Source organism: Lepidochelys olivacea (genome assembly GCF_965140295.1).
Source record: "Lepidochelys olivacea isolate rLepOli2 genome assembly, chromosome: 4".
NCBI lineage: Eukaryota > Metazoa > Chordata > Testudines > Cheloniidae > Lepidochelys > Lepidochelys olivacea.
Window position 1 is genome coordinate 129,227,827 of NC_140414.1, and position 13,850 is coordinate 129,241,676.

Genomic DNA, 13,850 nt, shown 5'->3' on the forward strand with positions numbered 1-13,850 from the left:
AGGTATGGATATGTTTATGAACTTTATGCTTAGAAAGGCACCCCTTTACTTCATTCAAGTCTCTCTTACAGTATCAATTCTGTCAGCTCACCTATCCAAACTGATGGGGATGGTATAAAAAAATTGTTAACAAAACCATTAAGATGTTCATGTTCTTTAACAAGATCTTATTAGCATCACTTATTAGCATCTTAATGTGATCTTATTAGCATCACTGTTGCCTTTCAATTAACCTTTTCCCTTATTTATGACCCTCACTGGGTTGTGTCATGGCTGGGCAAGAGCTATTTGTTTTTACAAAGTGCACACCACAGATTTTAGATACTTAAGAAAATACTTATAATTACTTATAATTAAAATACTAATAATTATTTTATCAGTAATAATAAATGTCATTATTAATTTAAATAGTAACATTAGTCATCTAAACCAACTGAAAAAAAATTAAGGGCAGCCACTTGTAATATGTCAGAACAACAACTTCGCATTTGGAATATCCATAAACAATTCAGCTCTGTTATGAAGACAACAGACTGGGTTTCCTACTACAGCTGTGACTCTAATAATGACACTCATTTTAGCTCCTCATCTGGCTCATGAAACCTCCCTGCGCTGCCAGTCATTCTGTCAAGTATTATTATGATGAGTGCCAGTAATTACTCACTCAGTCACAATGAAGATAGCTGGCAGAGAGTGTTAAGCTAAGTGTTCTAAGATCAAATGTACCAGGGGTTTCTGATTCTCAGAAAGGGTTACTATTGTACTATGACAGGTTTCAGAGTAGCAGCCGTGTTAGTCTGTATCTTTAAAAAGAAAAGGAGTACTTGTGGCACCCTAGAGACTAACAAATTTAATCTCCCCACTACATTTTCCACTGTATGCATCCGATGAAGTGAGCTGTAGCTCACGAAAGCTTATGCTCTAATAAATTTGCTAGTCTCTAAGGTGCCACAAGTACTCCTTTTCTTTTATTGTACTATGGGCATTTTAAAAATTTTCAATAATATTTAATTAAATGAACAAAAATAGACATATTATATTGAAAAAGAACCCTAAGAAGTTGCTTACTGAATGAAGCATTATTCATTCTACTTAAGTCATTAAATGCTTGAGCCTCTGAAAAAAAAACAAAACAAACAAAAAAAAAAACTGTTTCATCATGAGGACTTTGGTGTACAGTCTCTTAAGACTCTATTCAAACTAAACTGGCTGACATCCAAGCTGTTCTATTCTTAATTCTTGACATGCCATGATGAATCTCTTCACTATTATACTGTTTTCAATACCACTTCATTTCTGTTGCAATCAATAAGAGAGTGGGAAAGAGGTGGAAAATATCTATCTATAGAACAATTGTTTAGCTATGTGTTGATCCAATACTCACTGTTATATGATTGTAAATAAGCTGAGACCACCCAAAAAGATCCGCTAGTCTGTAGAAAGCTGCCAATTTACATCGCAATAACTTCTCCCCTTTCTCATAAGCAATGGAATCTGACCCTCTAAGGTCATTCACTGGTGTCACCATGCCAAGACCTGAAAAGGAAGAAGTAAAAGCATATGTAAATCATGTGCTCAATATCTCAGTTAATGTCCAACAATATTCTACCACATCTACTGTAGCTGTTCCTATAATGCTACTGACAGTTCACTGGACAACCAAAGAAGTCAAAAATTATTAGTTTCAAAAGGGATATACCTCCACCAGCTAGACCTCTGATAACGAGCATTTCCTTTTCCCGTGGATAGGCCATTTGGTAAATATTTGTTAAATACAGATAGCATTATTCAGTTGTATTGCAGATTTATTAGCGACAGCATATTTTTCAGTTAACACATCTAATTTAAACGGGCTTTAATATAAACCAGGGTTTCTCAAACTGCATTGCACTGCGACCCCCTTCTGACAACAAAAATTATTACATGACCCCAGGAACGGGGACCGAAGACAAAGTCCAGGCAGGTGGGCCAAAGCTGAAGCCCGAACCCCGGCCTCCTGGGCTTCAGCTCTGGGTGGGTGGGGGTTGTAACCTGAGCTTTTGGTTTCAGCCCCAGGCCCCAGCAAGTCTAATGCCAGCTCTGGTAACCCCATTAAAACTGTGTCACGACCCACTTTGGGGTCCCAACCCACAGTTTGAGAACTGCTGATATAAACAATATACACAAATAATTATTCTTTATAACACTCCAGCATTTACAAGTTACTTTAATTGATTTGTTTGTTTATTTTTACAGCATCCCTGTGAACAAAATGGGCTGGTATTTCAGCTGGTTCACAACATTGTCTCTTAATTTCAAAACTTCCTTAAAAATAATTCAAGTACCCATTACAAGTTATGGCATATCTTTACCACAAATGATCCCTGTGCACTCACTCATGTTTAATGCAGCCATTCCACCTTGTGGTGCCGCTGGGTAGACATTTGGTATATTTGTTGTCATGAAATCTGCAATCTGCTGTAAAGCCAACAAGCCTGTTGGGTTCTTTCCTTTCTTAAACTGTTCCTGGATCATGGATTCCAATTCTTCACAAAAGGCCTAGCAACAAAGTATTGGATATTGTTAAACATCACAAAATTGCAGAACCCTAACCAGCTAGATTGCTAGCCTCACACATTCCTTCCCGAGTATCTTCTCGGCACTCTTCAGAGGGAAACACACTGCACACTCCCCGCCGCCCAGTCAGCTGGTGGCAGACTTATTGGGCCTGTTTCTGTCACTTAAAAATGTTGCTCTCCGGAGTTCCAAGTGGCATGAGTTTTATCAGCCTTTGTAAACTAACAACTTCCCCCCTGCTCATGAAGAAGGATAATACAACATGTAAGACTGTTAGACATGAAGTAGAGAGCTAAAGCTTGCACGAAGGGGGAACAAACTGAAATAGGCGTATTAGTTGGTGGGATCAATACAACAGGGTTGCTGCCTACCAGAAAGGCAACAACCCTAATTATGACATCATAAAACATGTATACCAATTCTTTTCAGAGAATACATTTCACGAAAAGTGAGTCTTGTAACCCACTCATTAGCTATGCAAAGACTAAACTGCCGAAAGTAGAGAAAGCCATCTGAGCAAAGAGCAGATTTTAGTCAAGGACACATATTTAAGTACCATAATAAATTTAAATCAATCACTTTATCCTCTGGCTTCCCTTCTGGAAGCAAAGGGTATCAAAAATCTACTGAATATTTCACGAAGTAATGACATATGAGGAAAAGTTACAAGAGCAAAATATGTCTACCTTGGCTAAACAACAATTAAGAGTTGAAGTAATTACAAATATTTGGATTTAAAACATTAAAAAGCAAGGAGGAATTTAAAATGGAAAAAGGAAGTTAAAATAGGAGCAAACAGATTCAATTAAGTGAGCATTAGAAAAGCATCTTCCTAAAGAGCATGGAACTGTCTCCCCAATAAAATGATGAAACTCTACTAATTGGGACAATGAAACTTGACTGGACACCACACTAGAAAATTATGCTCTAAGGATCACTCTTACATAGGCAAGGAGATCAAATAAGTCTTAGGCTACATCTACACTCTGAGGTTGGGGTGTGATTCCCCTACTCATGTATATATACTCATGCTAGCTCTCATCGAGCTAGCATGAGTATAAATAGCAGTGTAGCCACAGTAGCAAGGGTAACAGCAGTGGGGGCATGTAGCCTTAAACATCTCTAACTTCTGTTGAACATATTGTGTCACAGTGCAAAGTAATCAAAATCAGAATATATAACACTGAGGGAAAATATGGTATTTTCTTACTGGGCTTTGCAGAATCATGGAGACTCTCTTCTTTTGTTCCATCATGTTGAAATCTTGGCGCAGGTCAGGAGCCATATTCCTCTCTCGCAAGTACTCGGGGTTATTTTCATCAACTCGATCAAAATACCTTTCTTTGTGAGGTGCTGTTGTTGGGGGTGGTGAAGTCACCACCGTTGCTCTGGAATCACCATTCATAGCAGAATTTTAAGGGTCCTAGGGAAAATCAAACCAGGAAAAAGGTTAGAACCTAGACTGATAATACACAAGTATTTACAAGACAGCAACACAGATCTGTATTCAAACATGTTCTTGGTTTCAACACAGCACAAAATCAAGAACTAAATTAGTTTGGCTTCCACACTGCATAAGCCACAGTTTTAATAGTATGCATGGAGGAAGCCAGGTATATTTTGTTAAATTTAAAAGCGCATAAAAAGTAGTATATATTCAGGCATATAATTTTGAAGTAGTAAGGTGGAAAGTCAAACAAGACAGCTATTCAAATAGTCTCCACTACAATAGGCTCTCTACGTAATAATGCACCTTTAGTTATCCATTCAGTTTTCACATTTCCCACAGACAATACTAGAAGGATGGAGATCAGAATATGAAGTTTTCTAATGTACAACAATGACATTTAGATATGCATACGAAGTGGTGCAAAATGACATGTAAGATTCAATATTCCCAACATCAGCACTGAAATGGAATCACCAGGTTTTACTGACTACGTCAGTCCAAAATACGGTGAATTGTATAGTTAGACAGCAATATTTGGGAAGCATTTTTAAAAAGAGGTTTAAAGAAAAGTATAATGGTTTATATTTAACATATTAAATTTAGTTAACTGAAGACTACTTGGAGAAATTCTCTTATACTGCTGTCCCTCCAGAGTGTCCTGGTATTGTTAAAATTTAAATTATTTATAAGGATTTCTTTTAGCAGTATACACTCTCACATTTTTACTCGCATTGCACCACAGCGTTCACATATTAAAATACAAGATCTTAACAGCTAAAAAACCCAACAACATTATTTTACTATATATGCAAAAAGCAAACACCAAAATAAAACAAAGGTCAGATTAAGTAGCCCACAAGCAAGCTTTGTTTTAAATTATTTCTCATTTTTAAGCTGTGTTCCTATCAGAGTAAATTGCAAAGCTCCTTTTGTCACTATTTTATAGCAGCTGATCTCTCACTTAATTACAGCCTTTTATACCAAAAGCTATTGCCCTAACTACATGGCCTGATTTTCAGAAGTACAGAGCTCCCACAAGAGGCCAACAAAAACACACTCAAAGCTCACCTAAAAGATGGCCAAGTTGACCTAAACACATGAGAAGCTGCTACCGCCAATAGATCAGGATGGAGCAGACCTGTATAGAACAACAGAACCTGCATTCCTCCTGAAAACATGTTTCTTCCTGGAAGCCATTCACTGATAAGCGGTTAAATAAGACCAACTTTGTATCACTTTTGAGACTGTGCCTTCCAATCCCTGAACATCCAGCCTATTTGTCTGCATTATGTTGTCCCATCAAATTTAGACCACGCTTTTTTGGAGCAGAGAAACTAGGTTTTCTTTCATTTACCATACAGGACTGACAAACTGACATCACTTAATACACAAAGTAGTTTACTCATTGTTGTAAAATTGATTTTTGCTGAATATGTCAGTATAATATGACCATATATTATAAATACATACAGTGTATGCAGGACTTGAAGACCCTTGCCCCTCAGAGTCGGTAGAAATTTTGCCCAAACAAATAGGGCCAGAGAGCAACTAGTGCCTTTCCCCGTGGGAGGAAAAGAGAAAAGGAACCAAATAGCCATAGAACTGTTGCGGTATCATGCTAAAGTCATCCCATTCCCCCACTCTGATATCTAAGAATAGCATCTCTTTAGATCATAAAAGTGCCTGTTGGTATGTCATTGCCTAGAGATAGTAAAAGGAAACCCAATATACAATTCAGATTTAAGAATCACATCTGGTCAGTTATACAAATCAACTCCAGGAAGAGATGGGAGAACGAGGGAGGAGGGCAACCCAGGCACTACTAGTTTTTAAAGAGGGGATGATGCATAGTGCAGAGAGGCTTGAACCGCTAGCTCTTCTATAGGAAGGGAGGAGCAGGGGAACAGAGCACTCCAAACACAGCATTTCCTTTATGAAGGGAGGAAGGAGCCAGGCCTAGAGCCACTCCTGCTTTCCCTAAAGGGAATAAAACAGAAAATAGGAAGTGATAGCACAGCTGCCACATACAAACTTCTGTGGTTACTTTAGAAAGAGGTTGGGGGCATCTTGAACAGCTTCAGTGCCGAATGCTGCAAGAGTTGAAATAGTAAGGTGGAACTGGCTGCACTTGGAGCCCTTTTCCCTATCTGCAGGATTTACAGAACACACTTGTGATAGCAGTGGGGAGCATCTAGTGGAGAACTTCTTGCTCTTTTGGAGAGCTCCATTCTAACTCAAAAGGAGCCTGATAGTAAAAATAAATCCCATCAGGCAGGTAACCTTTGAAGAGATATTTCAAGCCAACCTTTCACCAAGATCTCTTTCACTGTTCAGCCACAAAAAAAGCTGAACTTGTGACTTAGGAAAGAGCAGCCTTTAACTGTTTTTGAACAGTAAGTCACCTTTGCCTGTGCAAACTAGGCAGAACTACAGGAGTTAAAGCAGAATGATTTATCAAGGCAGTTTTCTGTCTGTATTTGGTATCAATGACAAGTAACTCCCTCACTGCAGAGATACAGGGAATAAAGCAGAATCATCATTCCTTTCCAAAGAATTCTCTGCTCCACACATTACCCATAACCAGTTTTGCCTTCAGCTAAAAGTAAAAACCAGGCAGTTTGTTCAGTCTAAAACTGTGATTATTTTCCATATTCTCATTTCATATTGGTTTTGATATCCCTTGAACTAGTCACAGCATTTTTGCTTTGAGGTATATGTATTCTTGTAGAGCAATTAGGTCTGAGCACACACACTTGTTAAAAACAAACACACACTAATTGCTTTAGGATACTTGACAGAGAAAAGAACAAACCACTCATCACTTCCCTGCTTTTGAGCGGAGTTCAATCATTCACTCTTAAAAGCTTAAAGTCTGATTGCTACTTTAAATTACCATTAGCACCTAAATTAAAGGTCTCCATAAAGCAAACAAAGACATTTGTGCCAGCACAGTAAGTGTCGTCTTCCCCTGCCCTTAATCCAAGACACCCATCTCTCCTTGGAAGAATTTTTAAATCTTCTATGCCTTACAGCCTCAAATGAGACATCCTCTCTCCTGTCCCACTTCCATGCTCGCTCTGTACTTCCCAGTAACCTTGTCCTAACATTCCTTCTCCCTTTCCATGTACTACTCTAGCTCACGCAGATCATGCCACCCTCTTCTGTGCACCACTCTGCTTACATCTGAACTGTACCTCTCAACTCCCTCCATTTTGTTCCATGCTCTCTCCCCCTGTTCCTATTCCATCACACTTTCTCTTTATGACATGTTATTTCATAATCCCAAAGAAGAAGGTAGATTGGACTAAAATGCAGAAAACTGTACACAGTAAGTTAACATTTGGTGAGGACGACAAACCCTTTGGCCATTCCTCCTCCCACCCTCCCTTTCATGATTTTCTTGCCTCCCTTTTTTTGTTCCCCTACACGCTTGACTAAAATGCATCTCTTACATTTTATTTTGGAGACTACATTAAGACAGTTGCAGAACACCTTCCAGACAGAAGCACTGGTCATCAGGTGGCATTCATAAATTGAACATAGAGCTCCTGCGTACTTCTGAAGCCAAGTGAATAATTTGTTTAACAAGTTTAAACTCCACTGTCCTAGTAAAAAAAACGGGATTTCAACACTGGATAACTGGGTTCAGCAGTAACGTACAGTTAGGTCAGCAAAATAAAGCACAGTGCTTAACTAGATCAAAATTTACACTGCATTCTTGGACATCTACGAACCCAAATCATTATGGCCAAAATTCTGAAGAGGGTATCTAGTGATTTTTGCAGCCAACTTGAGACAATTTAAAGGGGGTTGGTTTTCAAAAGGTGAGTGCTCAGCACTTAATGAAAGTCAAGCCCTTTAAGGTGTCTCAAGTTGGGCACCCAAAATTACTACTCACTTTTAAATATCTTAGCCAATGGCACTTATGTCTTCAAACCATTATACAAACAGAAAGTACTTAATTCTCAACAACAGTGATAATGAGAAGAACAGACTGATTATTTTAAGGCCAAAAAGACCATTATAATCATCCAATCTGACCTCTGAGACTACAGAATTTGACATAGGGATTCCTGCATTGAGCCCGATCACTTGTACATAGTTTCCCGTCCTACAAAATAAAGTAAGGAACAGAGGTTAAGTGACTTGTCCATGGACACACAGGGAGCATACCAGAATTAGAAATGAAGAGGACCTACTAGTTCTGTTCGCAGTCTACAGTCATATAAAAATAAAAATATATGTTTTGAGTATATTCTTTAAGTACCATACAACAGTTCCACTACAAGGTGAGGATTCTATATTAATTTAAGTCAACAATGCTTTTATTTATTGCAAAAAGGTTACTCCATCAATAGTTGAGATTATTAAGAGAGCAGAAGGTCAGCTGGCAGCTGATATTATTTGACATTGATTGTACATCTGAAAAAACCTGAGTGCTGCAAATTAACTTTATGTTATATAATTTAACTTTTATTTCAGACCAGTCTTAGAGTTACAGAAATTCCATATTTTTATGCATAATGAACAAGAATGAGCAACAAAGAGTTACATCACTAAGGAAACCTTTTTAATAAAGTGTGAAGAGCGGAAAAAATAATTTGAAAAGGCAAGAACAGTACTATTAAAATAATAGCATAAAACCTCATCATACTAGATTCTACTCTCAGTAGCTCTATTGAGAGTTTAGTCCCAAATTGATATACCTCCAAAGAGTAACCTTTGAAAACTATTCTGTATCCAGTACTAATTTATATTAGCTTTTAAAAAAATCTGAAACTCTTACTGCACTTCTGTGATATTTTCTATGTGCTTATTTCAAGGGGCGTATGAACCAACCTGCAATAACAGTCTTTCATTATTACTTCCACTTATTTCAGATTATTTTGAAAATTACACAGTGGTCAAAGCTGTTTTCAAAAGGTTCTCCTTTAATGTAAGGAATGCATCATTAGACACAACATTGATTCTGCTTCACTGTTTCCCTTTTGCATGAGACTGATGCCAGCCTGACAAGATAATATCAAAATGGGAATCTAGTATCTTGCTAAAGTCATTGTGTTCCCCCACTCTGATATCTAAGAATAGCATATCTTTATATCATAAAAGTGCCAGGAAACCCAATACATAATTCAGATTTAAGAATCATATCTGGTCAATTATATAGATCAATTCCAGTACACCCAACCCCACTGTACATTATTAGCATATATATGGCTTGATTTCTAAGGTTCAGTTTTCTTCACTTTGGCTAGTAATTAGAGCTAATAAAAGACTATTTTTCAATGCAATACTGGTCTGTTCCATTATGAAAGATGTCTGCCAACTCATTCACGGTACTTCCACTGACAATAAGGTAAGGATTTTTTAATCTGAAGCAAGCCAGAGAGATTTGACAAAACTTTACAGAATCCCTCACAATCTGTACTTGTTAACTTCATTAGGAAACACTCTCCTCCCCCCCTCCCTTTTTTTTTTTTTTTTTTTTTGGAAGAGGAGAAGTCTGACTGGTGGTCCAATCAGAACCCACATCAGATATGGAAATGAGATAATAAAGACAAGGAAGCAGTACAGGCTTTGCTTTGCTAGGCACATACATATTCATTCTGTGATGCTGAATGTCCTGTGCTGATCCAAAAAGCTAAACAAGAATGGGCTTTCTAGATTTCCCCCCAAAGTTAAGGCCTTGTCTACACCTAAAAGGTTTCCCACTATAGCTATACAAGCAAACCCTACTAGTGTACGTACAGTTTAAGTGGGCAAAAAAGTCCTTTTGCTGGTATTATACCAGTCCCCTGAGCTGATATAACTGCATTAGGGTTGCCAATTTTGGTTGGACATATTCCTGGAGATATAATTACATGACATATCTTAATTAAAGATGAATCTGTAATTCCCGGAGATTCCAGGCCAATTCTGGAGGGTTGGCAACTCTAAATTGCATCTACACTTGGGCTTTTGCAGACATATCTATGTTGGGGGGGTGAGAGGGATGGTAGGGGGGAGAAGAATCAAGCCATCAAATCCCTAGTTGACACAGCTATATTGGGGGGAAAAAATAAAGTGTAGATCAGGCTGAAGTGTTTTTGCAATTGGCTATTCCCAAATAATTATATAAAGAAAATTACGGTGAACACCACAGATTACAAAAAGTCGTAACAAGTTACCTCAATTTACAGTAACAGTGAAGTGAAACAATCTATTCGACCACCCCTCTGGTAATCATGCACATATAAACATTAGAGACTTTCAAAGCAAACTACTAAATTCAGATGAAAAGTATATTTAACATACTATACATATATATATATAACCTAGCTTCAGAGTACAATAAAACTTTTGCTGGACACTAGTACAGGAAATGAGGAACTGAAGTGTTTATTGTACTTGTACTTAAAAGAGGGAGTTTTCTGTAAAATTCAAAGCAGTATCTGAAACCTTTGGGGGGGCATTTTAAATTTATTTTTAAAAAGCAACAGCAATTCTTAGTTTCATTCCAAATTTAATCCCAAAGGGAAGTTTCAACACAGAGTTACATGTATGGTGGGAGGAAAGACTTTATCATGGAAATACTGCTACCCAAACCACAGCATTGTGTGCACCAATATCTAGAAACTTGGAAGAATATATCTTTCACACTGTCCAAGTTACTCAATACCTAACAACAAAGAAAACCATGTGCAAAAATATTCTTTAACTACCTGTATTACAGGAATTCAGGAAATATACGTGGTTTCAAAATATTAAAGACGTTTGACTCATGGTTAAATATGGTGAAAAAAAGTTTCACACACTAAAAAAGTAAGTCTATCAAATATAAAAGGTACATAAAAATGTAGTGAAATCTAGCAAAGTAAAATTTAATTGTGGTAATCAAGATGGCAGCTAGTAACACATTTCAGACCCCAAGCTTTAATACTTCACACATTTTAAACTAGTCCCCAAGATAGGCGTTAGACTAGATTAGCTTTGGTTTACTGTTCCCTAAGGCATTTATTAGCCTATTGGAAATGTATCAGTGATGTCAGTCCCCCTTCCTAGTGGGCAGGTGTCTACACTGCATACACAAATTGGAAATATTGGACCAGACCCTGCAGTTCCTTCTCAGGATTCCAGAAATCTGACACTGCAGTTTAGAAATGTCTTTAAAAAAGGCCTCAGCCAAGGCCAGACTGAGGGCAAGTGAAGAGCAAGTATAAAATGTATTTTTAATTCACTGGCTACAATACTTCAGGATATCCAAGCTCAGACAGTATACATGAAAGAGGCTATGGTTCTGTGGAAAAAATAGTATGGGTTCATATAATTAAAGACTGTATCATAATACATACAGAAAACAGCTGAATTAAGGCTGCACAGGCAACCTTAAGCATTTCCTAACTTCTGAGTGCTTGACTTTCCAATTGTAATGTTCTTTTAATGTATTTTTTGTATATAGTATATAATTACAGCTTTATCATATCTTACACTACCGCACTTTGATTACCTTACTTTTACCTCAGTGATTCCTACATATTTGCTCTTGCTCTTCTAAAAAAACTTTTTAGAAACACATTTATTCAATCATCTGCCCTAGAAAAATTAGCAAAACTAGTGTAGAAACAAGTTATTTATGATGTCCCATTAAAGTTTCCATCTTTTTCAAAAAGTGTATTCTTCAGTGTGAACATTTTGGCAATTTTTTCTTGGCATTTCAAATGTTTCCTGTTGAACTTCAAAAAGGAAAAGCTGGCACCATCTTAGGAAGCCCAAGAGCTAATAAAGCAAGTTCATGATCAGACTAGTTAGCAGGCAGAGAAGTCTAACATACCAGACAATTTTCCTTTTAGCCAAACAATCTTAGCTGACATTTCTTCTAAGCTTCCTCTTCCCTTTGTGTTCAACAGGAAGAGATTATTTCACAAGCAGGAACATTTATTGCTGTCCTTAGAATCCTAATAAAACTGGCTGTTTGTTTATTTGTACAAAACAGAATTGCTCACTTGAACTGGCACTAAATACAAATGTAATCTTCATGTTTGATACCAAAAGACATTGTGAATTCAAGACTGGACTCATATGGTTTATACCGAACACTATCAAAAGCTTAACTTGCCAGAAGTGATGCAGTTTATGGGTGGATTATTATGCCAGTCTTGGTGATAACCGGTTCTGGCAAGCAGAAAGATCAGAGAGACAGAGACAGAGAGAGGAAGAAAAGAGACAGAAAAACTGAAGCTGGTGGAGAAAAGCTAATTATACAAAGGTTCACTTAAGCTACGGCATTTATAAACTCTATCAGCAAGTATTCCCCATTATCAGCCTGATCCAAAGCCCACTGAAGTCAGTAGGAGGACTTTAAACATATAGTATTAGAATGCATTACAAAATTACATGAAGATTAATATGGACAGGATCAAAGACTGAGATGCCACCAGCAAAAACATCGAAGTGGACACTGAGGTCTATAGTTTGTAACTGGTGTCCACATGCACACTGTGCATTGTCTCGCATCTTTCAGAGGTGTCAGAGATGACAGCATCTGCCAGGCGATGTTCTGAAATGGCTCAGTGTAGACCACTGCTTCCAGGATAGATTGAAGTCTGGAAGATCCTGATTAAGCCCAATCCCAAAAAGGCTTGCAAGAGTTCAGGTGTCTTCAGAAGAGTCTGGAGGTCCTCATGAATTGGCAAGTTCAGGTAGGCCCTGGTTTGTTTGTACTCATAAGTTGTATGTGTCTCTCTCCAGATCTTTAGCGTGGGTACATGTTCTGGAGTGGGCAAACATTGAACAGGTGTTGATTTTAATGTTCCAGTTATAATTCTCATCATGATATTGAGCTGCATGTCCAGAGATTTGGTGAGCTGTCTGCTCAGACTGGTGAGCAATATTCAGTGATTGAGTGCACCAGTGAGAGAGTTGCTCCTCTAAGCGTGTGTGGGCATTGGAACCTCATGTTGTGCCTGTGAGTTTTCACGTTTTTATCTTTTTTTGCATCTTTTCCAGATTAGCATTAAAAGTCAAGCTTCTATCCAAAGATACACCCAAGATAGGATTCATTTCAGACCCATTGACTGCAAAAGGTAACATTAAGTGGCTCCTTGGTGGCTTTGTTGGTTAGATAAAAAACTATTACCACGGTTTTGTAGGCACTGGGATGGAGCTTCCAATTTTGAAATTATTCTGGCCATTATCTTGAGGTCAGTGGAGAGAATGTCACTGATGGTGGTGAGGTCTTTGCCTTGTACTGCACCAATGTGGTCACCACAAATGAACTTACATGAAACTGTGTCAGGCAAGTCACTAATGCAGATGCTGAATAGTGACGGAATCAGCACAGATATTTGGGGTAAGTCACCACTGACCTCTGAACTGCCCATTCAACAGGAAGCGATATTTACAGGTGCTCAACATTATGGCCAGGAGTCACTTAGTACTACAGCATTTGATGACTCTTGATGTCTTGAGTAATAGCCCATATCTCTATACTGTATCATAGCCAGCAAAAATCAATCAATCAATGCTGTTCCCGTCTTCAGATTCCACTGGAAGCCAGTCTTGATGTAATTAGTAATGGCAAGAACCTGGTCGCAGTAACTTCATTCTGGTCTAAAACTGACCTATTCCTTTGGCAGGATGGCCTCAAAGATGGGGTAAGACAGGTAAGTAAAACTCTTTACATTAATTTACGAGTTATGGAGAAGAGTGATATTGGGCAATAGCTGGCAGCACCAGTTGGTGGTTTCCCTGTGTGAGGAGGGCAACCACTATCGCCTCCCACCAGCTTTTTGGGATCTTCCCCATCGAATCTATGGTGGTGCTTAGGTCTGCCAACCATGGTTGTCCCTTTGGCCCCAAATTCTTA

At 38.1% G+C, this 13,850-nt stretch overlaps 1 protein-coding gene across 10 annotated transcripts in view; it reads right to left on the reverse strand.

Annotated features, from left to right (window-relative positions):
* The window catches only part of ADD1 (adducin 1), a 138,471-nt gene that overhangs the window by 63,493 nt on the left and 61,128 nt on the right, over positions 1-13,850 (reverse strand). For all 10 annotated transcript variants that reach the window (XM_084627616.1, XM_084627611.1, XM_084627615.1 and 7 more), the window contains exons 2-4: positions 3,767-3,979; positions 2,376-2,538; positions 1,385-1,536 (exon numbers count right to left, since the gene is read on the reverse strand). In XM_084627616.1, the coding sequence (XP_084483742.1) occupies positions 1,385-1,536; positions 2,376-2,538; positions 3,767-3,961 (510 nt within the window). In that variant the 5' untranslated portion in view covers positions 3,962-3,979. The remainder of the gene's footprint in view (positions 1-1,384; positions 1,537-2,375; positions 2,539-3,766; positions 3,980-13,850) is intronic.